At 36.6% G+C, this 23773-nt stretch overlaps 1 protein-coding gene across 3 annotated transcripts in view; it reads left to right on the top strand.

Annotated features, from left to right (window-relative positions):
• NLN (neurolysin) overlaps positions 1 to 22310 on the top strand; it is a 38030-nt gene extending 15720 nt beyond the window's left edge. The window contains exons 4-13 of one of the 3 annotated variants that reach the window (XM_082301504.1): positions 2304 to 2411; positions 4663 to 4765; positions 5464 to 5624; positions 6759 to 6894; positions 9009 to 9375; positions 10759 to 10960; positions 15417 to 15603; positions 16752 to 16880; positions 17356 to 17492; positions 21775 to 22310. In XM_082301504.1, coding sequence (XP_082157630.1) covers positions 2304 to 2411; positions 4663 to 4765; positions 5464 to 5624; positions 6759 to 6894; positions 9009 to 9375; positions 10759 to 10960; positions 15417 to 15603; positions 16752 to 16880; positions 17356 to 17492; positions 21775 to 21909 — 1665 coding nt within the window. In that variant the 3' untranslated portion in view covers positions 21910 to 22310. Of the gene's footprint in view, positions 1 to 2303; positions 2412 to 4662; positions 4766 to 5463; positions 5625 to 6758; positions 6895 to 9008; positions 9376 to 10758; positions 10961 to 15416; positions 15604 to 16751; positions 16881 to 17355; positions 17493 to 20896; positions 20988 to 21133; positions 21242 to 21774 lie in introns of those variants that run through there. The other 2 variants (XM_082301505.1, XM_082301506.1) reach the window with 2 other exon arrangements.
• Positions 22311 to 23773: the final 1463 nt, after the last annotated feature.

The following is a 23773-nucleotide window of genomic DNA, read 5'->3' as shown; positions in this document are numbered from 1 at the left end:
TATCTAATGTGATAACCAAAAAATATATATTTTTCTGTGCTTTAGCTGTGAATTTTTCCTCTCAACCCCACTGATTTTTAATCTTCTTGTAATTCTCTTAAGGTATTTGAGCCCTGTTTCCTGGAGTCATCATTTGTGCTTTTTGCAGGCTTGACTGGGAATTAAAATAATGCTTGCAGAACCTTACTAAAGTGCCTTCCATTACCATTGTCTTCTTTTGCTGTGTTTTCCAGGGAAATTTTCAAGTGTTCTCCTGTAGCTGGGTATTCTTGTTACATGTTTGTGGAAGTATGTAATAGCCCCATTTTGAGTACGTTGTGTTGTGTGTTGGGCAGATAGTGCCTTGTGTTGGTATTTTCCCCCATGTACTTTATGTTGATTTTTTTTCTTTTTCCCCTGCTCTATTGCTAGTAATTAAATGGCTTGATTTGTATATATTACCTACTGTCATTTTCCCCACCTTCCACTATAGAATACACAGATACACTGAGGACTAATCTAACATATCTCTGTATCTATTTTTAATTTACAGGAGTATCTGACAGTAGGTAGTGAAAATTGATTGCCGTTATTCACTACTATTATTTCTTTAAAATTTTTTATTTTTTCCTTTGGTGTTTTCCTACTTCATTTTCCCTTGCAGCAATCTTTGACCTTTGTAACAGTTAGAATTTTTGCTTAAGTCTCCATTTAATTTTTTTAGAGATTTTTCTTAACTGCAGCATGCAAGCATATTTTAGTATTAGTTTGCAGAGATGCAACCTCTGAGCATATATCAACTTCATAATAACTGTAAAGTGTAAGAGTTCTGTTCTAGAACAAATGTGAAATTTCCAGTAGTCCCAGACTGGTCAAATATTGCTATTTCCATATCATTAAGTTCTTATTAATTTTTGCTAAATTTCTAATGCCTTCTCCTCTTAGAAACCCTCAGTTAAAAAGTTGGGCTCCAGGAACACATGAAGAAAGAACTTCCCACAAACAGAATTCAGATTTCTGCTGAAATTATTTTGTCAGTTCAAATGAAGTGGTAAACAGTTGGATTAAATCAGGTTTTTCATGGCCTCACTGGGGATTTAATAATTCAAGTAGATGAATTCAGTTTCATGATCCTGCATGGGGCCAGATTAAAATGGAGTGAGGAGAATGAGATCCCTCACACTTCATGTTATTTATAACACAGTCCGCTAAGAGATGAGCAAATTTGCTTGACCTCAGTGACATGCTGAATGCCTTAGCTCTTTAACTTTTCTAACTTAACAATAGTACTCTTTCTAAATTATGCTTAATTTAAGAGCTGTTGATGAAGGAAAATAATTGAGGTTTTTATATTTAATTTATGAAAATATTAGAATAATGGAGTCACTTTCTTTTCCCCATTAGGGGGAAAAAAATTCTGCATAAAATTAGGTTGTTGAATATGCTCCAGATCTTATTCTTTGAAAAACTTGTATTTTGAGGTCTGAAACTTGGAATAAAGGTGAATTTGGTAGTGAAACTATCATTTTAAATTTTGTTACTCCTAACATCTGCACATGCTGACTAGTAGAGGCATGCTTAAGAATGTTGCCAGTCTTCTCCACCCACGGGCTCTCAGGAAAACAGCCTGGTGTAAACAGCTGCTGCAGGTTTTGTTCATGGAATTCTAAGTAGATTTTGTTTCTTACTCTGTCTTCCAAAAAAAGTATGAAATGGTATATAAAATCATCAACTATGATGATTCTAAAAGTTCTGGAAAGTTCCAAAGCTTCATGTGTGCAGTATGTTCAAGATGATGGTCCCTGTGGGTGCCTTCCAACTCAAAATACTCTGTGATCCTGTTTTATTTGTTGTCACTGGTAGCTTGGTTCTGAAGAAGACATATATGCCCAAATTTCATGCCATCTGATAATCTTAAGTGACACTTCTAATCTTTTGGGGTGTTTTTTTCAATTCCTCTGACTTTTACGGTATAGTGTTACCTTATAGCACTGATTTTCTTCAACTATGTAAAAGAAAGCTATCTCTACAGAAGAAGCTTAAGTGCACTGTACTGTAAACTGAAAGGGCTTGCCATTATGACGGCGTGTAAATGTGCTGAGACACTTGGTAAAAGAAAATGATTTTTAAAACATTCTACATGAATGTAAGAATACTATTGTGTAAGGTACCTGTTTTTGGGAAGTTCTTCACCCTAAAATCCAGGATGTTTCCTTTTTTAATATGACAGTGTTCTAAAGAACAACTCTGTTCAAACCCTTCTAATGCTTGGTATGTTTCTTACAATGTGTTATAAATTCAATTATTCTATACTGTCATTTCAGCAAACCTGTGATCTTGAAAATGTAAAGCCTGAAACAAAGCGATATCTAGAGAAGTCTGTTCAAGTGGGGAGAAGAAATGGACTCCATCTTCCTAAAGAAGTGCAGAAAGTAAATATGGACTATTTGTTTATAAAGCAAAGGTTACAAACTGTTGAAGGGATAAATTTATGGTTGGTTAGCTGTACTAAGCATGTATTTGAACTTCATGCTTTTGGACCTGCTGAATTACTGCTCTCAACTGTTCTTACTTCCAGATGCATCCTTTAAAAACCTTCAATTTGAAGGTTTTTAAACTAATCTGATAAGACACCTATGGTACACAGTGGATAGAGGTGGTATGCATCACCTCATAACCTTGAGAGTAAAAGAAGCCTAGCTGAAAAAGTTTTGTTATCTATTATGATTATAGAGAATGCCTAAATTAGATTTCTGGGGAAGAGACCTCTCAAAAAATGTTACTAGTGAGCCTGCACTTTTATTCAAAAGTATGTATAACTGTTGCAAAAACACAGCTAGTTTCAGTTAACTGATGTTGTTAAATCTACCCAAGATTTTAGCCTTTAGCCTGAAAAAAAAAATCACAGTAGGTTAAAGGAGAAAAGAAGCTGCTCTGAGAATTTTTCTTCGTTAAGGGAGAACTGACTTAGAAAGCAATTGTCACTTCAGGAAAACAGGAAGTAAAATTGTCAGCATCTGAGATGCTGTGGCATCCCACCCTTAAGGGGAAGGAAGCAGCCAAGATTCATATAGGTGCTTATGGTTGAAACGAACAACAAAATCAGAGGGTCTGCAAAAAACTTTTATTAGTAAATTATGTACTTGGTGTGGGAATTGGTACATTAGTCCCTGACCTAGTATAAGCACATGGGAGTGGGTTTTGGATAAAAGGGTGTGAATCTTTTTGGATAAAAAGAGTGAAAGGGAAAAGACATATAAATAAATTAAAGAGGGGAAGAGAGAAAGAAGAAAGGGAGAAAGAGAGATCAGCATTCATGCCTCCGGCATCAATCCAGCTGACTAGGTGTCCAGAGTCCTGGAGGTGCTGCCTGGGCTTGGGTGGGGATACTGTTTTATAGACAAGCTTTCCTTGCCCTGGAGAAAAGTTTTGCATGTTCTGCGTAAATTAGTCATCATGCACAGTCTGTTGTTTAGACTCTTCTAGAAATGGGTCAGAGGGCTGTGGGGGCCTTTGGTGGTCTTATTCCCCCTCTCTACATTCCAGGCCTGTTGCTCCACCTCATTCCTGTGTTTGTGCTGTACTGAGTTGTGCTTATCTCCAGGAGGTAGATCAAGGACGTTTGTCCCAGAAAAGTGCTGTCCTACCTCCTTTTGGCCCCTTGTCCAGTCACATCTTGTTCTTTCTCACAGCGTGTTACTGCCAACAGTCCTTGGCTGTTGTTACCTGCAGTCCTTGGTTGGTGCCACAGCTATCCTGCTGTTGGTGTTTGAGACAAACACATTAGCCTCTTATCTTCTGGAATTCTGCAGATGCCAACATAGTTATCCTCAAATTCTGAGTGATATTTCTGACTTTATTGTGACCTTTATTTCTGACTGTTGAATAGACTTAATCCTTTGTAGAAAACAATCATTCTTCATCCACATCCTTCAGCTAGTGAGAACAGTTTGATGTGCATTTTCATAGCTTAGGAGTTATTGATGCCTCTAAAGGTATTTTGAAATTCCTTGGGAGACAATAGTTGAATTATATTTAGGTTAAAAATTGGCTAATGGTAGTCTTTGCCAAGTTTTATATTTGGTGTGCATTCTGTTACTGAGAACTACTATGTTTACGTGTTACTGTCAAGTTCAAATAGAAACTTGCCATGAGATATATTAGAAAATGTTTCAGAAATGTGAATATCAGGGTTTTAAAAAAGGTTTTGGAACGGCCTTGTGTTGTGAGAGCAGCCTCTTCTTTCTGTATGATTCCAAAGCGGTGTTTTTGAGTAGGTTGCATGTTTTTTTACTCCCTTCATTCTCATCGATTTTAGTGGATATTTTTACACTTAAAATTGTAATTTAGCTTTTCAAATAAAAGAAAATAATTGAATGTTAGCACATGAAACTATTTAGTGAATGCGTTCAATCTGTTCAGTCCCCTCTAATCTGAGTTTAAAATGTTCAAGTGACAGCCCTTTGCAACAATATTGCTCTGGACCAAAAGAAACATATAAGGAAGACTGACAGGCTGTGAAGTATGATGCTACCTGCAGTGTGTTATTTGCTCAGTCCTGGTATTTACTGTTGGTTAGTAGAGAGCCTATCTGAAAAAAATGAAATGTTATTCATGTGGAGGATAAAAATTGCCAACTTTGATGTTTGTTTTTCCACTAAGTTCAGTTTATACCTGATACAGGAAATAAAGACAATGAAGAAAAAATTGAATGAGCTGTGTATAGACTTTAACAAAAACTTGAATGAGGAAAACACATTTCTTGTATTTTCTAAGGAAGAACTTGGTGAGTAGGATGCTTTCTGTTTCTGTTTTTTCAACCTTCCAGTTTTATTGGAGTAACTGACTTTTGCCCCATGAGTGATGGTTAGATCAAGTGAAATTCTGTTTCCCAGTCTTTTCTGTTTCCTTTTTAGTCCTTCTCCAGGACCAATTTTGGGTTATCTTTTGCAGGTGTTCATGATGTCTTCATATATTTGTGCTTCCTGAGCTGTTTGCCTTGCATCAAGTTAGCATGTTGGTCCTACTTTCTTCAGCATAACTTTATTCTGTACCTTTTTTCAGTTATCATCAAGCAATCCCCTGTGTAATTACTGGAAAAGCTTTTTTAGTCCTGCAGTAAAGTTTAACTAATTCAGTAATTTAAACCAAGCTAGGGAAATCATATGACAGAGAATTTGGGGATTCATTATCTGAAGGGCATCACATAAAATGTGCTCTAATAACAGAGATTTTTAAATGTAATTTAGTTTTTATCTGGTAGTCGTACATGTATTTCTCTTTTGCTCTCAGGTGTTTCCAAATTTTGTTTTGCTTGGTGGAATTTGTAAAAGTTTTAGCAAATTGTTATAAAAAGGGAGGTGTATTTCTTTGGAGATGTCTGATGTCAAAGTGGACTGCAGCAAAACAAATGCAGCAGTCTCACAAAAACAGGGGGGAGTAGATAATTTTGGTAAACATTGTTTATTAAATTGTGTTCTATAGATGGCCTTCCTGATGACTTTATTAACAGTTTAGAGAAGACTGAGAAAGACAAATATAAAGTTACTTTAAAATATCCCCACTATTTTCCTATTATAAAGAAGTGCTGCATTTCAGAAACCAGGAGAAAAATGGAATCTGCCTTTAACTCGAGATGCAAAGAGGTAGGTTGTGTATTGACTGTTCTACAGTGCTGTGACAGAGTTGAAAAAGGGAGGTAAACATTCAAATGTTATATTTGAGTTTTGCATGTTGTAGAGTATTCTGGAATCAAAACCTATCAGTGTGATTTTTGACAGTGCCTTGCTCCAATTTGTTATGATGTCCTGAGACCTTAGAAATTGATGATCTGCCTCTGTGTATGTGTAATTGTATGTATCTTAATATTCAAGGGGTTCTGTTAATACAAGTGGGATTTCAATTTTTTGTGAAGTTTCCCTACAGTGTTCTGCAGATGCTTACTGACACTTTCCTCACAGAAAAGGATGTCTGATTGTGGCTTCTGTATATACGCACAACTAGACAGGTACAAAAAAAAAACATTGAAAGGATAGAGGATATGTCATTCAGACAATTGTACCAGCCATGCATTAGAGAACAATAGTAGAGTTGAGCTTTTGTGCTTGAAATGCTTGGAAATGTGATGAGTACAAGATAAAATGGCACCAGGTACTGAACACTTTGCAAGTCAACACACATAAAGAGATTTAATGATAAAACTGTGTGACAATCTTCAAATCTAGTGTTTGATTTTTTTTTTCCCCTGACAAATCTCACTTTTCCAGAACTAGAGATTTACACAATTACATTTTCAGCTTCTCGAGGATTCCTAAACACATTTAGGTGAAGGTTTGGGGTTTTCTGTTTCAGATCTTTCTCTGACTGCTGTTGTCAGAGTGGCAAAAGAGGGAAATTTGCAAACAAACTTTGGCACAATAGATTAGCAATCTGTCTTCACCACTTACAAGCAATTAAGCCTGCTCTCAGCAATTTCCTTATTATCTTTCACATGTAAGTGATTGATAAAGGAAATAAACTCTTCACAACCTAAAAGAAAATTCTGTATATTTTGATTAATTTAAAAAGATAAGTTATAATAAGGAGCTACCTGCAGTCAAATGCTGAGAAAAACTGTTCCAAGAATCTAGCTAAACTCAGGTTATTTTATATTTTAACCTTTAAGTGTTTAATTCGAAATGTTTTCTGTTTCATAGGATTACAGATATTACTGAGATAATTGTTTTGATAAAATGTGTTTTCTGGTTTCATTTTACAAATTTGCCTGCTTTCTTTTTTAGGAGAACACAAAAATTCTGCAGCAATTGCTCCCACTAAGGGCAAAAGTAGCAGAGCTTCTTGGTTATAATACACATGCCAACTTTGTCCTGGAAGTAAACACTGCGAAGAGCACAGATAACGTAACAACCTTCTTAGGTTTGTTCATATTTATAAGTAATACTTGTATATTTAATGTAGTAACATGTCTCTTCAGCCAAGATGAATTTAAATACATAACTAGGTCATAGTGTCCATGAGGTTTAGCTGGAAAAGGAACTCTGATGTCTCTGTTGTGGCATATATATATTTTAGAGCAAAGGTATACGAATGCAGTTGTTCCAAATCAGGAAGCACAACGTAAATTCTGAGAAAAACTGCTTTGTGAAAGCCAGTATAAGCAAGTGGTTAAGTCTTTCTCTGCCCCAAAATGCAGTTACCCTAATTTAGAACCAGAGTAACATGTGCAGCTTAAGCAATTTTATCAGTTCAAGAGGCTGCATCAGAATTGCAGCTTTTCGTTCCCAATTTCTTGTGCATCTGTAGCCTTGGTGTCTTCTTCTGATACAGTATAATGAAATGCATTAAGTATAATGAAAGATTACTGTATGTGATGATGCAATTTCCATGAGCTGAATAAAAAAATTATTTCTGGAGTGATGGATTAAATCTGGAATTCAAAATCCCTGAAATGGAATTTGATCTGAAAACAGAGGTATCTTGAAAATTTTAAACATAGTAGTTTATGAATTAATTTAGAGTCATCTTGTTCATGTCAGCGGACTCTTGGACATGGAGTTAACCTCTACGTTCTGAAATTATGTAGCTCCACGGAATAGTATGTGTTCCTTTATTACTGTGTCCTAACACCACTCAGGACATGTATGATGTGTCAGACAAATAACCCACCTAAATAAATTAGTGCAAAAATAAGGTATGTTTATTGGTAGTGGATTTTTGTGTTTATGCTTCAGTAAAAGGTTCAAATGCCCCTCTTTCTGAACGTATAATTCTGTTGCATTTCTCTTGAAATGCTCCTTCATGAGATCAGATCCATATTTGGCAATAATAATTATCAGTATACTTGAAAATTACCTAATACTTTTGATTTATTATTAAATGTTAGATATTTTAAGTGTACTTGAAGTATTTTAGACTTTCTTTATCCATTATATTATTGTAATACTGTGTTTTTTTTGTTTATTTTGAAGCTGACGCACATAATTTAGCATCTACTTTTACAGCTTGAGATCAGATACTTTTCATAAATATCATGCTTCATGGTAATTCTCACAGAGGGAGAATATACTTTAGATTAATTGTCACTTTTAATTTAGTTCTTTTGATATATCCTCAGCTACAAGCATGACAGTATATTTTGCTCTACTTTGTTCCTATCTATTAATGTTTTAAATCAAATGTGCATAAGGTGATCTTACATCTAGGAAGAAGAGCATTCTCTCCTGTGATATATTCTGAATTTAGCACAGTACAAGCTGCAAACAGTATTTAAATCATGTAAATGCATTTAACGCCTTACAGCCTTCCTAGAAACAGGAGTGGCAATTCCTAAATTTTACACTCTAGGTATCAACAATGAACATTGATGTGAATTCTTAATGAAGAAAAAAGTTTCTGATAAACCAGAAATAGTTACAAGAGAAAAAGTACAGTATGTTTCAGTAAGCCTAAATATTATAATTCAATATGTCTGTTTCATGAAGGCTATGATGCCTTCTTGTCCAAGAAAAGTATATTGGAAAAATTTTGAATCATAGACATTAATATCCAAGGGCTAGTCTGGAAGCCAGCCATCCTACAGGCAAGAATTTTTGAGTCTCTTGGGTTTTTTTGGAGGACTTTAGCTAGAAGTATTTAATTCTGTGTTGTACTTCCTTCCACTAACTAATAGTAGTTGTAGTCTGGCTGTTGCTGAAGAAATGTATGAGGAATACTGAGATTACATGAGGTAAAATCAAATGATTCAAGTGTAAGTGTCTAGTGTTACTTTTTATTTATGATGTCTTGGAAAAAGTCTTAATTTACCAAAACCCTTCACACCACTCCTAGACCTACATGGAATACTGTATCATTTATAGCATGCCTGCGACTAAGACTTCTTAGGACAAGAAAACAGATGTTCCTTGGTGTTGGTCAATGAATAGAAAACATCCAGTTCTGGAGTATGTGCTTGAAGTGTTGAGTGTATTTCATAGGAATATACATTATAGTAAGGAACATGAATGTTGACTCCAAGGCAATCTTTCTTTCAGATGATTTGAGTAAAAAGCTAAAGCCATTGGTTGAGGAAGAAAGACGATTCATTCTAGATCTGAAGAAAAAGGAATGTAAAGAAAGAAACTTTGATTATGATGGAAGAATCAATGCATGGGATCTTCATTATTATATGAACAAAACTGAAGAGCTGAAGTACTCCATAGATCAAGAAAAACTGAAGGAATACTTCCCAATTGAGGCTGTTACAGAAGGCTTACTGAATATTTACCAGAAGCTGCTGGGGCTTGAATTTGAGCAAATAGAAGGTGCTCATGTCTGGCATGATAGTGTTACTCTTTATACAGTAAAGGATAAATCAACAGGAGAAATGCTAGGGCAGTTCTATTTGGATCTTTACCCCAGGTAACTATGACTTGGTGTTTTGCTTACGTGTTTAAAATGGAATTTGTCTTAATAGGTTGCTGCTTGTTTGGTTAAAATTAAATGCATTTGGAAGTAAATATTTGTTCCACTGACAAGATTATTAGTGTGTTTCATTGAGTTGTCCTCTGGACTGTGTTCAGATATTTTCCTGCTTTTTTTTTTTTTAAGTACTTCCATATTTCTTGCTTATATTCATTTTATGAAGCATTGCTACTTCACTCATATTTTTGGTAGTACTGCTCTCTAGTCAATTGTCCATAATATTTTGCATCTACGTGCTTTTCTTCCTAACCTACTACGGCGTTTTAAGTTTCATTTCTGCTGAACTGTTACTCCAGCTTGCTCAGGTCAATTCTATTTCTGTATGCCAAGAGTTCCTAGTTTCTCCTAGTTCCTCTTTACTCTTAATGTGTATTTTCTACCCTGTTGTCCAGACTGCTGAATCAAATAGATCAATACGAAAAATTGATTCCTGTTGAGCACACATTCAGATTTACTTCCTTGTTGATCTCTGTAGCTCTCCATCTCTCTTTGTAGCTGTTTACAGCATCATCTCTGTTTTGTCAAAGATTAGGAGACTGGACTGGTTTCACAGGATTTATTCTAAGCTAGTCCTTTTTGGCTATTTGTTGCTGGCTTTTTGTTTGCTTCGGTGTAGGGGTTTTTATGTTAGTATTTAGCATTTTATAAATTTGCTGATATTCTTTTTTAATATAAGTTGATTGAAGGTTTTCTGGCCTAAGAAAATTAGGTTACTCAATATATGTAGTAGTACAGAAACTGTTCTTTTTACTGTATCTATCCATACAATATCTAACATAACTATCTCCTTCATCTGTTCACCTGCTTCCACCTTTATATGTATCAGTTGAATTGCTGAAGGTATGTGTTAGTAAGACTTCTCTGACTTAATCTGAGTAGTTAACTGAATAGTTTAGGGCAAAAATGTCAAAATAATTTTTCTTTAAACTCTTGTATCACAGTGAAAATGCAGTGTACTGTATTCTTTTGTCTCCTGTACTAAAAAAAAAAAATTGCAACAGAGAACAGAACCTAGTCCTTCCTGTTGCAGTAGCAGTTTAAAACAGTTGACATTGAAATACATACACTTTCAGCATTTCAGTAAAAAACAGATTCTTGTAAATGCTGCTGGGAATCTTGAACTTGTGATTTCAGTATGAGAGTAGAAGGGCCTTTTTTTCCCCTTATGCTCTTAACTTACTGAGTCTTAGAAGTCATGAAAAGATGTACATTTTTTGTGTAGAGACACTGACTGACTGTCCCTGTTCTTGAATAGGCTTTGCCATTCTGGTGAGCAGGGCTGTGGTTTGAAGATAGTGTCTGATATATTTTCTTATACAGAGAGGGAAAGTATGGGCATGCAGCCTGCTTTGGTCTACAACCTGGCTGTCTCCTCTCCGATGGCAGCAGATTGATGTCTGTAGCTGCTCTGGTAACCAACTTCACAAAGCCAGCATCGGATCGGCCATCGCTGCTGCGGCATGATGAAGTAAAGACTTACTTCCATGAATTTGGTCACGTAATGCATCAGATATGTGCACAGGTTAGTGATGTTTCTATTCCAGTGTAAGACTTATTTCTTTATCCTCTGTCTCAAAGCAAGGTATAGGTCTGTTTTGGTGGTTTCTAATTTTAGTAAAGCACATATGCAGAGTTCTGGTTATTTTTTAAAGCGTCAGGTTGTTTTTTGTTTTAATATTGATTTAAAACTGAAGCAATAAATACATCTTCTTATGAAAAACATTTTTGTAGGAACATGTACTTTTGCATTTGCGTCATGCAGGAGTCTATTCACTCATCACAGGTAAGGTGAAGAAGATGCTCAGTCATGGCTTTGTTCAGAGGGCTTTTTATTACTTCTTGTTTCATACTAGGTATTAGAAACAAAACCAGGTTGCTGTGCCTAGGAATGAAAATAATTTCTGAAGCTAGATGACCTCCAGCATTTTGGCATTTAGTACGTTGAGACCTATCCGTCTTGACACCACAAGCATAAAACAGGTGTTGCCTGAGCTATTTTGTTTTCTCCTATCTAACAGGCTAGGTTTATTGCAGTGACCAGAAAGACCTGAAGGTCGTTTCAGATTTTCCGTCAGGATACTAATAAAGTTGTAAAATTGCTGTTTTCATTTTTACTTACATGTAAAATTGATACTGCCAAATGATAAATTTATTATTAGCCTAATGAAAATTTTATATTTCAGAAAGATATGAGTGTCAGTATTCAGACACCAAAAAATTCACATAGTTATCTACAAATTCAGATTTTGTGTAGCACTTCCTTTATCTTCTGTATAAGCAAATACAAAATAATAAAATCAAGGAAAAATGACCCACATTAGATTTTTTGACCATGATCCTAGAGACTGGGACTGCAGAATAAAGAAACAACATAATCACAGAAATCCATATATTAAATACCGAGTTAATAAGTAGGTAGACTTGCTTAGATATTTTTTAATCATCTTAAAGGTAAAAATATAGTTATTATTTATCATCTTCACCCTGTAATAGTGTTTCTGATATCAAAAATTGAAGAATAAAACCTAGACAATATAGAAGCTGTATATAAATGAAGCACAATTGGCATTGTTATAAAATGGTACAAAACTGACTGCAGCATTTGGACAACCAGTGAGGATGTGCCTGGGTGTTTTGGAGTCCCTTCAGGGCAGCTGAAGCCAGCAATTCCAATGCATATGTACTTCAGTTGCTATGGAATTGCACACAGATCAGAGAGGCCTGTTTTCCAGTTGTTTCTTGCACTGCTCTGGTGTTTCCTGTGTGCCCAGCTGCCATGCTGACTTCTGTATTGTATGTAAATAGTTATTTGCATGTGTGCAAACTCCCTAGCCCCACATAAGAACATCCTGTCCTCTGGAATTTGTGTGTACAAAGCACTGTCTTGTTTCATATGATGATTTGTTTAAGCATGTTAAGACTTGACAATTAAATGCTATGCAAGGATGAGACTGGGAGGGAATTTGTGAGCTGCTGGTAAAGGTCTGATTAAGTAATGTACTGGAAAAGTGAGATATACTGTTGGAGAGTGAGATCAGGGCAGGGAGGAGATTTGTTTAAGTTGTTCAGGAAGGAGAGCTCTTGAAGTAACTTCAAACCAAATTGTCTTGATGTTTTTTGTTAGTGTGGTACGCTTGGATATGGGTAAATGAAGGTATCTGAAGGTCACTTGCTTTTTGCTCTAGCCACTTCTATCACCATTTCTTCCCTGAAGCTGATGCTTCCTAGCTGTTCTTCAGAGCTGCTATTCAGCAAGGATAGTAAGAAGGGCCAGCCTGTTACAACTGTGGATTTGGGCAGCCTGCAAGAATAAACAAAAAACAAAGTTTTACTCCTTTTGTGTTGTTCTTCTGAAGACATGAGAGGAAGACACATGCATGTGACACAGATGTCAGTTCAAGGTTATGTCCTGTATTATACCTGCTTTTTTGGTAACCCTGCAAGAAAGTAAGTTCAAAAGTGTGTAATCCTGTGAGCATCTATTTTACACTGGAGGGTGGACTGTAAGAATATCAACATCTCTTAGAGAGGACAACAGAGAATTCTTTTTCTTCTAGCACATAAATGTTTTGTTAGTATGTTGATGAGAAGGAAAAGAAAATAAAATTGACCTGGCAAGAGGAGGAGGACTTACTACATGACAAGGGTGGAGTGATGATAGGAAGGCTCTACAGAGGGATCTGAGCAGACCAGTTGCATAAGGTTCAACAAGGCCCAGTGCTGGCTCCTGCCCTTGGATCACAACAATGCCAGGCAGCTCCACAGGCAGGGGCAGAGTGGCTGGAAAGGGCCCAGTGGAAAAGGACCTGGGAGTGCTGGTCAGCAGCAGCTGAACATGAGCCAGGGTGTGCCCAGGTGGCCAAGAGGGCAAATGGCATCCTGGCCTGGATCAGCAATGGTGTGGCCAGCAGGACCAGGGCAGGGATTGTGCCCCTGTACTGGGCACTGGTGAGGCCACACCTCAAGTGCTGTGTTCAGTTCTGGGCCCTCAGTTCAGGAAGGACATTGAGGTGCTGGAGCGAGTCCAGAGAAAGGGGGAACAGAGGTGGGAAGGGATCTGGAGGACAAGTCCTGTGAGGAGCAGCTGAGGGAGCTGGGGGTGTTTATCCTGGAGAAAAGGAGGTTCAGGGGGGACTTTATCACTCTTTACAACTGCCTGAAAGGAAGCTGTAGCCAGATGGGGGCCAGCTTCTTCTCCCAGGCAATCAATGACAGGAAATGGCTTAAGTTGCACCTGGGGAGGTTTAGATTGGATATTAGTCAAAATTTTTTTCACTGAAAGAGTTGTAAAGCTTTGAAATCATCTACCCAAGGAAATGGTGGAGTCAGCAGCCCTGGGAGCATTCAAAAACTGTGTGGATATGGTACTTGAGGACATAGGTTAACAGCTTAATTGTAGGAACCCAGAGTGCAGAGAATATTTCTCTGCCTGTTTTTAAGGGTTCTTACCCCCCTGAACAACACTGTTTCAACCACCAACCTTGGAAAAAATTACCAATGATCAGACAGGAACTAGAAAATACAGTGGTGTGAATTAGGTGATAGACTATTATGTAAGATTGTCACAGGGTAAGAAATTTTAGAGGTTTTGGGCTTCTCTTTGTAGTAAATAGGTAAGAGTGAAAAATATCAAAATGGAGGATTGTTGTTCTCTAAACCTTCTTCTCCTTCTTCTACTCCATGTTCTGCAGTAAAAATAATTTGGAATGATTGGATAGAAAATTCCGCAGTTCCTAGTTGTGTTACTGAATAATTGGTAGGAAAGTGAAAATAATGTACATTTTTTGTAACCATTGGTTAAATTATCTTTAGAAGGCCGTGTAAATCTTGATAATTTGACTTCTCTCCTGCTTTCTGTGCTCTGTGCTGTACCTGGGTCACGCTAGTGGCTCTGTTCCTCTGATAAGACTTAATAAACAACTATCTGGCGGCATTGAAACTCCAGGAAAAGTCTCCATTTATCTTTGAAACTCCTTGCAAGGACTTTTAGAAAATTCTCTCCCATCACGAGGGATTTGATTTATGGCACAGTTCAGTGACTTAATGGTGAATGTGGTTGTGATGCTGGGTTGGTGGTTGTACTTGATAATCTTAAAAGTATTTTCTGACCTTTATGATGCTATGATTCTATGAGACCAAATAATTTCTGTGTATTTGAACAACATTTGAACAATTTCAGAGGTGACTTCTTAGAAATACTTGGATTTGGAGTATATTTTAGTGAGGATTCTTAACTGTACAAACTTTTCTTCAAAATTAATATTGGCGGAGCTTTTAAAGCATGAAGTTATTGCTGATACTAAAATAAAAAAAAAAGTTCTAATGTGCTTGGCTTTCAGAAAAAAGATTCTTTTATCAAAGTGTCAGATTTGAAACTTCTAATGAATAAGGTTGCTAGGATTTATTTATTTAAGTCCATCTATTACTGGCGAAAAAAATTGTGCTATATGTTAACCACATATATTACAAATGATGACAAATAGGGCAAAGCTTAATAGAATAAGTTTGTTAAGTAAAGTCTATATATCAGGTGTGGTAGACTGCAATGCAATAAACTTTTTAAGTGCATAGTTAGAGTTTATTATTTTACTTTGCTGTAATACAACAAAAATCTATAATAACTTCCAAATTATATCATTGTCACAAGACAGCATAAAAACATTTGTATTGCTGTCATAACCTAAAAGGTAAAAATCAATAATACTAAAAAAATGGAAGTACTGTTCTACACCAGTAGATAATGTAGTATTTAACTACTGAGTAGTCTACTTTATTCCTTTATAATAGTGTTATGTCTGATTTTTTTCCTCCTTTCTTTAAATTTCATTTTTAAATTAATGCTATTATTATTATTGGTCTGTTCAAATTATTCCTTTTGCTGTGATTTAAACTGAAATGTTGAAATCGGAAGTGTTATATTCTGCTAAAAATATTGGCTTCTATTTTAGCTTTATTCAATGGCTTCTTTTTTTTTCTAGACTGATTTTGCGAGGTTTAGTGGAACTAATGTGGAAACAGACTTTGTGGAGGTACCTTCACAAATGTTTGAGAACTGGGTGTGGGAAAAAGAGCCACTACAACAAATGTCAAGACATTATAAAGATGCAACCCATGTTGGAGACATACTCCTTGAGAAACTTGCTGCCTCTAGACTTGCTAACACAGGTATCTCAATGCCTTTTTTCCCCACAATATATGTATAAAAGTACATAGTTTTAAAAACTGACAAATGTAACAAGCCTATTAAATTTCTTCTGTGTGTACACTTACCACTGTCTTTCTGGGTTTATTTGCGTGGGTACCCCCACTAATAAAGGCTATGATGACAGAACTCTTTGCAGAAACAGTAGCAGCTCTGATTTTCCAGGCCACCTACATGACTAAAATACCTTTCCTCTCCATGTAAATTTTTTTGCCTACCAGCTTTGCTCGTTTAAAATTGGTGGTGTTTCTGGGGGGTGGAGGAGGGTAGTCTGTTGTGGTCTGGTGTGGTTTTTGTGGGGTTCTTTATCTTATTTACACTCCAGAATAGGCACTCTGCTTGAATACAGTGTATCTATATGTATCGTCTACATTTGATTTGCATGCGACACTTGACAGATATGAAAGTTATTTGCAAATTTACTGAACAGACGTAACATATCCCAGACAGGACTGTTGTAGACCTTCTACGTATCTCCATTAACATTGTAATCTCATGTCATTACCTATCATGTCATTATTATTCTATCACTCCCACCTCTTTATTCTTATAATCAGAGCTTCCTATTTATGGTACAAATTCATCATTAAGCTACTCCTGCTTATTTCATACTGCTTTCCTATCCTGAACAAGAAGTCTTTGTGCTTGTGGTTTGTACAGACTCTAGCTGCATAAGAATTTTGTCTGAGTAAAGGTTCATATCTTGTAGCCCCTTAAAAAAAGCTTACAGCAGCTGCAGCAGCAGTTCTTGGTGTAAACTTCTTCGAAGTGTCTTAGAGTAGATAACTGAGTAGGCCCTGAATAAAATGGTATATGGTAAATGAAGATAGCTGAAAACATTTTAGATACTAAAATTTGGGTTTAAAATATCTGCTTTATTTTAGTTTTGATCTATGAGGAAAGTAATATTCAAAAAGATGGATCTTAGCATGATAATTCCTTTATTAAAACTATGCCTCTCAACTCTTTGTAGGCGGAGTAAATCAGATGGAAGTGATGTAACTCCAGAGTTCTAATAATTTAGTATTCATGTTGAGATCTTTGAAGGAAAGATGCAAATAAAACTCCAGCTATTTTGATGCTGGTTAATTAAATGTTTTTACCCAATTAGGCCTTCTAACCCTCCGTCAGATTGTTTTGAGCAAAGTTGACCAGGCACTGCATACAAAGCTGTCTGTTGACCCATCAGATGAATATGCAAAATACTGTATGGAGATTCTAGGAATTCCTGCCACCCCAGGTATGTCAGTATAAAGCTTTTGTACAGCATGTCCAGATGGTTCGATTTAACATGCTTTTCTTTCTCAATAATGCTTGGCATACAAAAAACTGAGTTGTTTGTGGAATAATCTACTTTACGAAGCTGAAATAATTATTTTGAAACTTAGGATGATCTTAATGATCTCTTCTGAAGGAAGATTAAGGTAAATATAAAACCTAGCCTTTTGCAGGATATATTTTAGAGTGATATGACATGAATTCCACTTTAAATGTTCTGTCACATCTGTGTTGGATGTACAAGTAGCCTAAAATGGCAAATTGAATTTCCTTTGTTTTCAACAGAGTATGTTCAATACTTTGAGACATACTCAGACTCTTTATGTCAAAAGTTTCAAAGTAGTTGATATAAATTCCTTATTAATTTATTGTTGAACTGCTGTATACATCAACGAAATAACTGATTTCAGTAACTTGATGTTAATCTGCTTTTCAAGGAACAAACATGCCGGCTACTTTTGGACATTTGGCAGGTGGTTATGATGGTCAATATTACGGATACCTGTGGAGTGAAGTGTTTTCCATGGATATCTTTTATAGCTGCTTTAAGCAAGAAGGAATAATGAATCCAAAGGTAGGTGATGAATACTTTTTGATAAACACTTCTGTTGCACTTTGTCTCTGAAACTACATTTACTACCATCATGATCCATAAGTATAATGTCTCAAGTACTACTTCTGTACCTGTCAAGTTCAGATCAACAACAAAAAAAGGTGTAAAGGTAACTTTAAGAAAATCATCTTAAAATTTCCAAGAGCAGTTGGATTTTAATACAGTGTCTTGGTATGAAAGACAGGTGTCTGCCAAGGAAGGCAGGAGTCTCCCTTGGAATGGAAGAAAAAAAATTGCAACCCCCTTCCCTCCGAATTATTATAATTTTGAAATTAAGGGGCTTTCAGGCAAAGATATGAGGAACAGGAATAACAGTTCTTTACTATTATATATCTGTATGTGTATAACCAGTCAAACAAACAGCAATAACTCTGGCAGTACCAGCAAACAATCCCAAACCCAGTGCCAGCCTTCTCGGCTGTCGGGCCCTTTCCCCTCGGGTGCAGTTCCGCTCGCAGCCGGCAGGGGCGCTGGCGGCTCCCGGTGAGCAGGGCAGGTGCGATGGTTCCCCCGCGGCTGCAGGGGGCGCTCCGGAGCGAGCTCGGGGAGCACGCGGCACTGGCGGCCTGGGATCCCGGGAAGGGATGGGACAAAGGCTTCGCAAACCCCTGGGCAGCCGATCCCGGACTCTCGGGAGCAGCAGGCTGGAAACGGCAGGGACGAGCACAAATCCTGGGTGGCAGACGAGATGTATCCAAACTCAGGAGCTGCGGTGGGAACCCCTGGAGGTCTGGGCAGGCAGGGTACAGTGGGGCTACTGAGTAGCAAAGGCTCAAAGCAACCGTGGGGCAGGGCGGCCGCAGCCCGGCTCCCAGTGGGGCAGGGAAAAACGGACTTGGGAATTCCGGGGTCTCTCCGGTAGGAGGAAGGCAGCTGAAGAAGCAGCCTCTCTCTCCGTCCAAACGCTGGGAACTGAGTGCCCACAAACCCAAGTGAAAAAGAGTAGTCAGATGCACCCCACCGCTGTGGCCAGGTCTTTTGTTTCTCCTAAGCACCCAGTAATTCATCCTCCTGGCAACATGTATGGGGAAAATTCCTTTGAGAGAAAAAGAAAGCTGGAGGATAACTAAAACCCCAACATACAGTTATTAAATCATCATATATTTAATACTGTAGTACTTTTAAGATACTGTGTTGCCTTGTCTAATGCCTTCTGCTGTAATTTTAGACTGACAAAACATTCCTCTGTTGCAAAAGCAGATGCATATTCATTATGCTGTGAAACCTGTATGATAGTAGTGATCTGTTTCTTTTACATTTCCATTACATTTTAGGTATGTCAACTCTGTGGTCCTTTTATGTAGTTATTATTTAGAAAATTGAATTTATTTTGAGCTTTCTGTCACAGCATAGAATAATGTGAAAATTATTTCGTCTTCAGTTTAAATCCCAAGTCCCTTTTGAAGTCCAAATCATTAAGAGGTTCTAGATTTACTGGGTCTTTTTTCCCTAGAGTAATTCTCCATCCTCTTCTGTCTCCAGCAGAAAAAAAGGCTAAATAGTAATGTGGTTAGTAGTCCTGCCAATTCTGGCAACGTTTTTCAGAGATTATAGGATTAGTTGAGGTGCTGCAGATGAGATAGATGAGTTCTATCATAGGAAAGACCTTTTGGTTTTCCTGATCCTCTTAACTCTGTTCTTGATTCAGCTGCCAGCAGTACTTCTTCCTTTCGATAGAAGTATAAGAGAGAAATAAAGGAGAGAGTAGAAAATGCATGACTGTCCTTTTCCTCACCTGGAATTTGCCTTCTTTCCTCCCTGTACTTACTACAGCAACCAGAACTTCTAGAACTGTCCATCCCTCTAGAGGATGGAGATAGTAAACACCTCCCTGGACAAAGAGAGGAGTCCAAAGAATACATGTGGTAGGACTGTGAAACTAAGGCAGTGGTTAGGCCAACAACACCCAAAAGGGGTTTTATGGAGAAAGCAGCCAACTTCACAGTTTGAGAGAAGAAGTGACATAGGGTTTGGAGGTTAAGATTAATCGTGAAGGGATAGGGATTCATTACAGGTGCATATGAGAATAAGCATACCTGCTTTTTCATTGGGAATCTCATCACTCATAAATAAGAGCAGTAGAGAAGAAGTGTCAAGTTAAATGAGTAAATAAAATAACTTTTAATGAAATGTTGTTCATGGATCTTAAAAATGGTATTTCAGGAGGGGTGAGACATGCTGTCTTTTATAACTTTGGGGAAGATGTTTAATGATGCTGGTGCCAAAACTGGGGAACTTCGTGTCAGGTTTTTGTTCTGACATGCCCACATCCCTCCAGTGCCATCACACTTTTGTTCTGTCAGTTTTACTCTTTTTTCTCAAAACTCTATTTTGAGTGACTGTATGGTCAAAACCCTAAGCTATAGTTTGGCAGAATTGGTCTGTTACCTTTACTTCTCCTGAGGGATGCCTTGTATTCTAATTTTTTGTGAGAATTTTTGTTTTCTTTGCCTGTGTATGGGAGGCTTTGAAAAGAAATTAATTATGGTAAAAATGAATATTTTTGTGGAACAGCTGGAAGACAACTAATGCCTCTTTTATTGTGAGGCCTGTTATCCAGGCCAAGAAATGAAGAAGAAAAGTGATTATTTATGCATGTCACTCACTCTCTGGCATATGTGCACACAAACACTTTGTGTGAATGCTGATATAACTTCAGGGGTAGCTGTGGGGATTTTTTCCCCTCCCTCTTCAATGCTATCTTTTCAAATTAGTTCTCTTTTAACCCAAATAATTGTGATAGCATCCCACAGGATGGGACAAACCATTTTTTATAAATGAATACTAGATAGCAGTATGTTTTTTGTAGTTACTCGTACTTCATTATATCTAGACTTAGACTAGTCTTCAGAACAGCAGAAAAGGGAAATGGTTAAGGTATTATGACTAGGGCTTATAGAAATTTGGCTTACTTTTTCCTGTTTGAATAAAAGCTCTCCTTCTGTTTTGAGCAACTATTATACAGCCTAATTTCAGAGACTGGATCTATAAAATTCTTCAACAAACAATTAACTCTAACTTAATTGGTAGACAGACACTCCTCAATTCTTGCACTTTATCTGAAATAAGATCAGGTCTCCCTAGAACTGAGCAGTGTTCTGACTCTGAAAGGACAACAGCAAAGACTCAAATCTACTCAAATAATACTTTTAAGCTACAAGGAACAATATATTAATTTGCTGATGATGCTCAGGAAACTAACAAAAATAGTGAAGTGTGATCAGTGCTTCAGTGATTTTAAAAAAATATATATTTTTTTAAATTTTATTTTAGATTTTTCCAGCTGTAATTCAGACAATGGAAATGGTAGTTCAATTAAGTCATGGAAGTCCATCACTTAAAAACACCTTTCCTTTTTTTTACAGTAAAGTCATGAGGAAGCAATGTGGTCCTGTTGAGTTGTGGGGGAAGTGTGTATGTGTATATACACTGACTAAAAGGAAGAACATTGTCTTCAATATCAGAAGCATTTGGGACATCTGCATGCAAAATAACATTTTCTCATTTGTAGTCATGTCTCAGAATCCCAGAGTTTTTCATATATATATGTTCCTTAAAATACAACTTCTTTTTAAGAAACTCCTCATTACTTGTTTTCTCAGAAACTTCATTCATTTTTTAAAAGAAATCCATTCTTTCTGGAGCAATAATGTTTCTTCCTGAAATTAAAACCTGAGTTAAGTCTCATCTTCTTTAAGATACTTTAATAGGTGAGTTAGATGTGTTTGTATGTATGATATATACAACTATGTATATTATATAGGTGTATGTGCCATGCCATTCCACAATGCTATACCTGTCTTATCTCTGACGTATCATGTCTGTTATCTAAACAGAGATTAAAGAAAGAGAAATCATCAGTTAGAGAAAGGATGTTGGGTTCCCTCTTCCTGCCTGTCAGACGCAAGGGCAGTCCTTCACTGAGGATTTTGAGGAGGTTGTGTGCTTGTTATACTTTATAGAATGTTTTCAGACAAGTTGTGATTGTACCTTGAAAACCAGTGTAAAACCACAAGAAAAATAATTTCTTTACAATTGGTCGAATTTCTACTGTTCTGAGTTCTTCCAGCAGATCTAAATTATACTTGTCATATATCCTGGTATATCCTAATTTGGTATTAGGAAAATCTGGAAGGAGAAACGTTGTTTTATCATGAGTATATTTTTCAATATGCAACAAATACAGAAAAAGAGGCAGTTGGCAAGATAAGAAGTACTAACATTCTGCTTTACCTTCTATCAGGCTGGGATGAAATACAGAAACCTCATTTTGAAACCTGGAGGATCTTTGGATGGAATGGATATGCTACAAAATTTCTTGGAGCGTAAACCAAGCCAGAGAGCTTTCCTGTTGAGTAAGGGATTATGTGTTCCGTAAAGTTATGATTCCTTTGTAATGGCATATAAGCATGGAACGAGCTGGAAATGTCAGTGTATTTCACATTTTAACTATGTATCACTCTAGGGAAACTGGGTCATTTTTTGATGATTTTTTAAATTGTATAAATAAAAATGTGACTTTTACAAAAAGATTTCGTAGGACTACAAAATTCAAAATATCAGGGAAATAATTCTGAGATGTGCAGAAGCTGAGGAATTTGGATGGTAATTTTTTTTAATTGTTATGAAATAATACTAATTAATACTAATCAGTATGAGGAGTTAATGCCATGTTTCTCTTTTAAGAGATGCACTTGAATTATGTCTTGTGAATGAATTTTAAAACTGAAGGGGATAAAAAGAACACTGCCAGCAATAAAGAAAACAGATTAATTCTTATTCTCTATTCTCTATTCTCTATTGTATTGGTGGCTCACCAGGGTCTCTGATGGACAGGAAGTGTGTTTGATATGTCATTGTCTGAGTTCAGTCCACTACCTGACAAATCTCAAGACTGAGAACCTGCCCCAGATACTTTACAGCAGAGATGTTTGTGTGATACTTTTAAACTTAATTCTGATGCATGTTAAATTTTTGTACCATTTATATACTTTTAAAGTATAACTAAAAATCAGCCAAAACCTATGACTTTTTCAGTTATTCCACCACTCTTTCTGTTGATGATCACAAATCAGTTCTTTGTTTTCCAAATTATATCTACACTGGCATTGAAATACTGTACTTGAGCAGTAATAGTGGCTTCAGTTGGTTTGTTAAGTATTTTGAGGTACAAGTAGGGAAGGAAGGAAGGAAATAAGATATCCCTGGTGGGAATGATAAAAGTCAATTAAAAGTTTTCCTGTTCCTTTCCAGTGTGGCATGGAGAGATGGTACAAATAAGTGCAATAGACTTAATGATTTCAGCTGTGGGAGTGTGGAAGTAATCGAGGAATTATTCTGCAGTTTTTCTGCAAGATCAGGAAAAATTAGTCCTACAAGCCAACTCTACACCATCCAAATAAAGCTGCTAATCCAAGTGCACTTTTCTTGTCATAGGTATCATATCTTACTGTGGTTTTACTATTACAGCATGTATATGAACAACTTTTTAATTTTTTTACTAGCCAATACATTGTAGACATTTGAACCACAGTTGTAAACGTGGTAGGGGTTTATATTTTTTTGTTCAACAGTGAGATAAGAAAATGTGCCTGGTCAACTCAAAAGACTTTTTTCAGCGAAAGAGAACTGATGTCATTCACTTTGGGTCAAATCTGTCAATTTGTTTTAGGGGAAGAAATCTGACAATTGGGAGTATTCTCACAATTTGTGAGTATTTCTCAAAGTGAGAAATTTTATTTTTTTCCTTTTTTTTTCTTGTAGAGCATTGAAACTAGGGAGTTAAAAATGAGCTTAATTAGTTTCTGAAATGGAAAATTTGAACAGACTTACCTTTGAACTGCACCAGTTAGATGTCAGGATTCATAACTATTTGTAGCCAAAACAGATAAACTCTGCAGTCTGCCAGACCACACAATTAAGTCAAATCTAACTCTTATAGTCAGTCACAATTTTAGGCCACAGTTCTGCTGCATCATGAAAAGGCAATAGATGGAAACCACATATATGCAAACATCTTGAACAGTATTTAGCATGGCCAGACAAGATTATCCCAAAACCTGTGAATTTTGCCTAGATTGATTTCCCTCACATTCTTTTGCTTACAGTATTTCACTGTCTTTTTATATGTTTAAAATTCTTGTGATTCTGTCTTAGCAACATGTTTTTTTCTTTCACATTGTAATAATAGCTCCTAAGAATGAAAACACTGTAAAAAATATACTAAGTGATACTTTCCCCAA

This window comes from Coloeus monedula (assembly GCF_965178545.1).
Source record: "Coloeus monedula genome assembly, chromosome: Z".
Lineage (NCBI taxonomy): Eukaryota > Metazoa > Chordata > Aves > Passeriformes > Corvidae > Coloeus > Coloeus monedula.
This window is presented reverse-complemented; position numbering and strand designations above follow the sequence as displayed.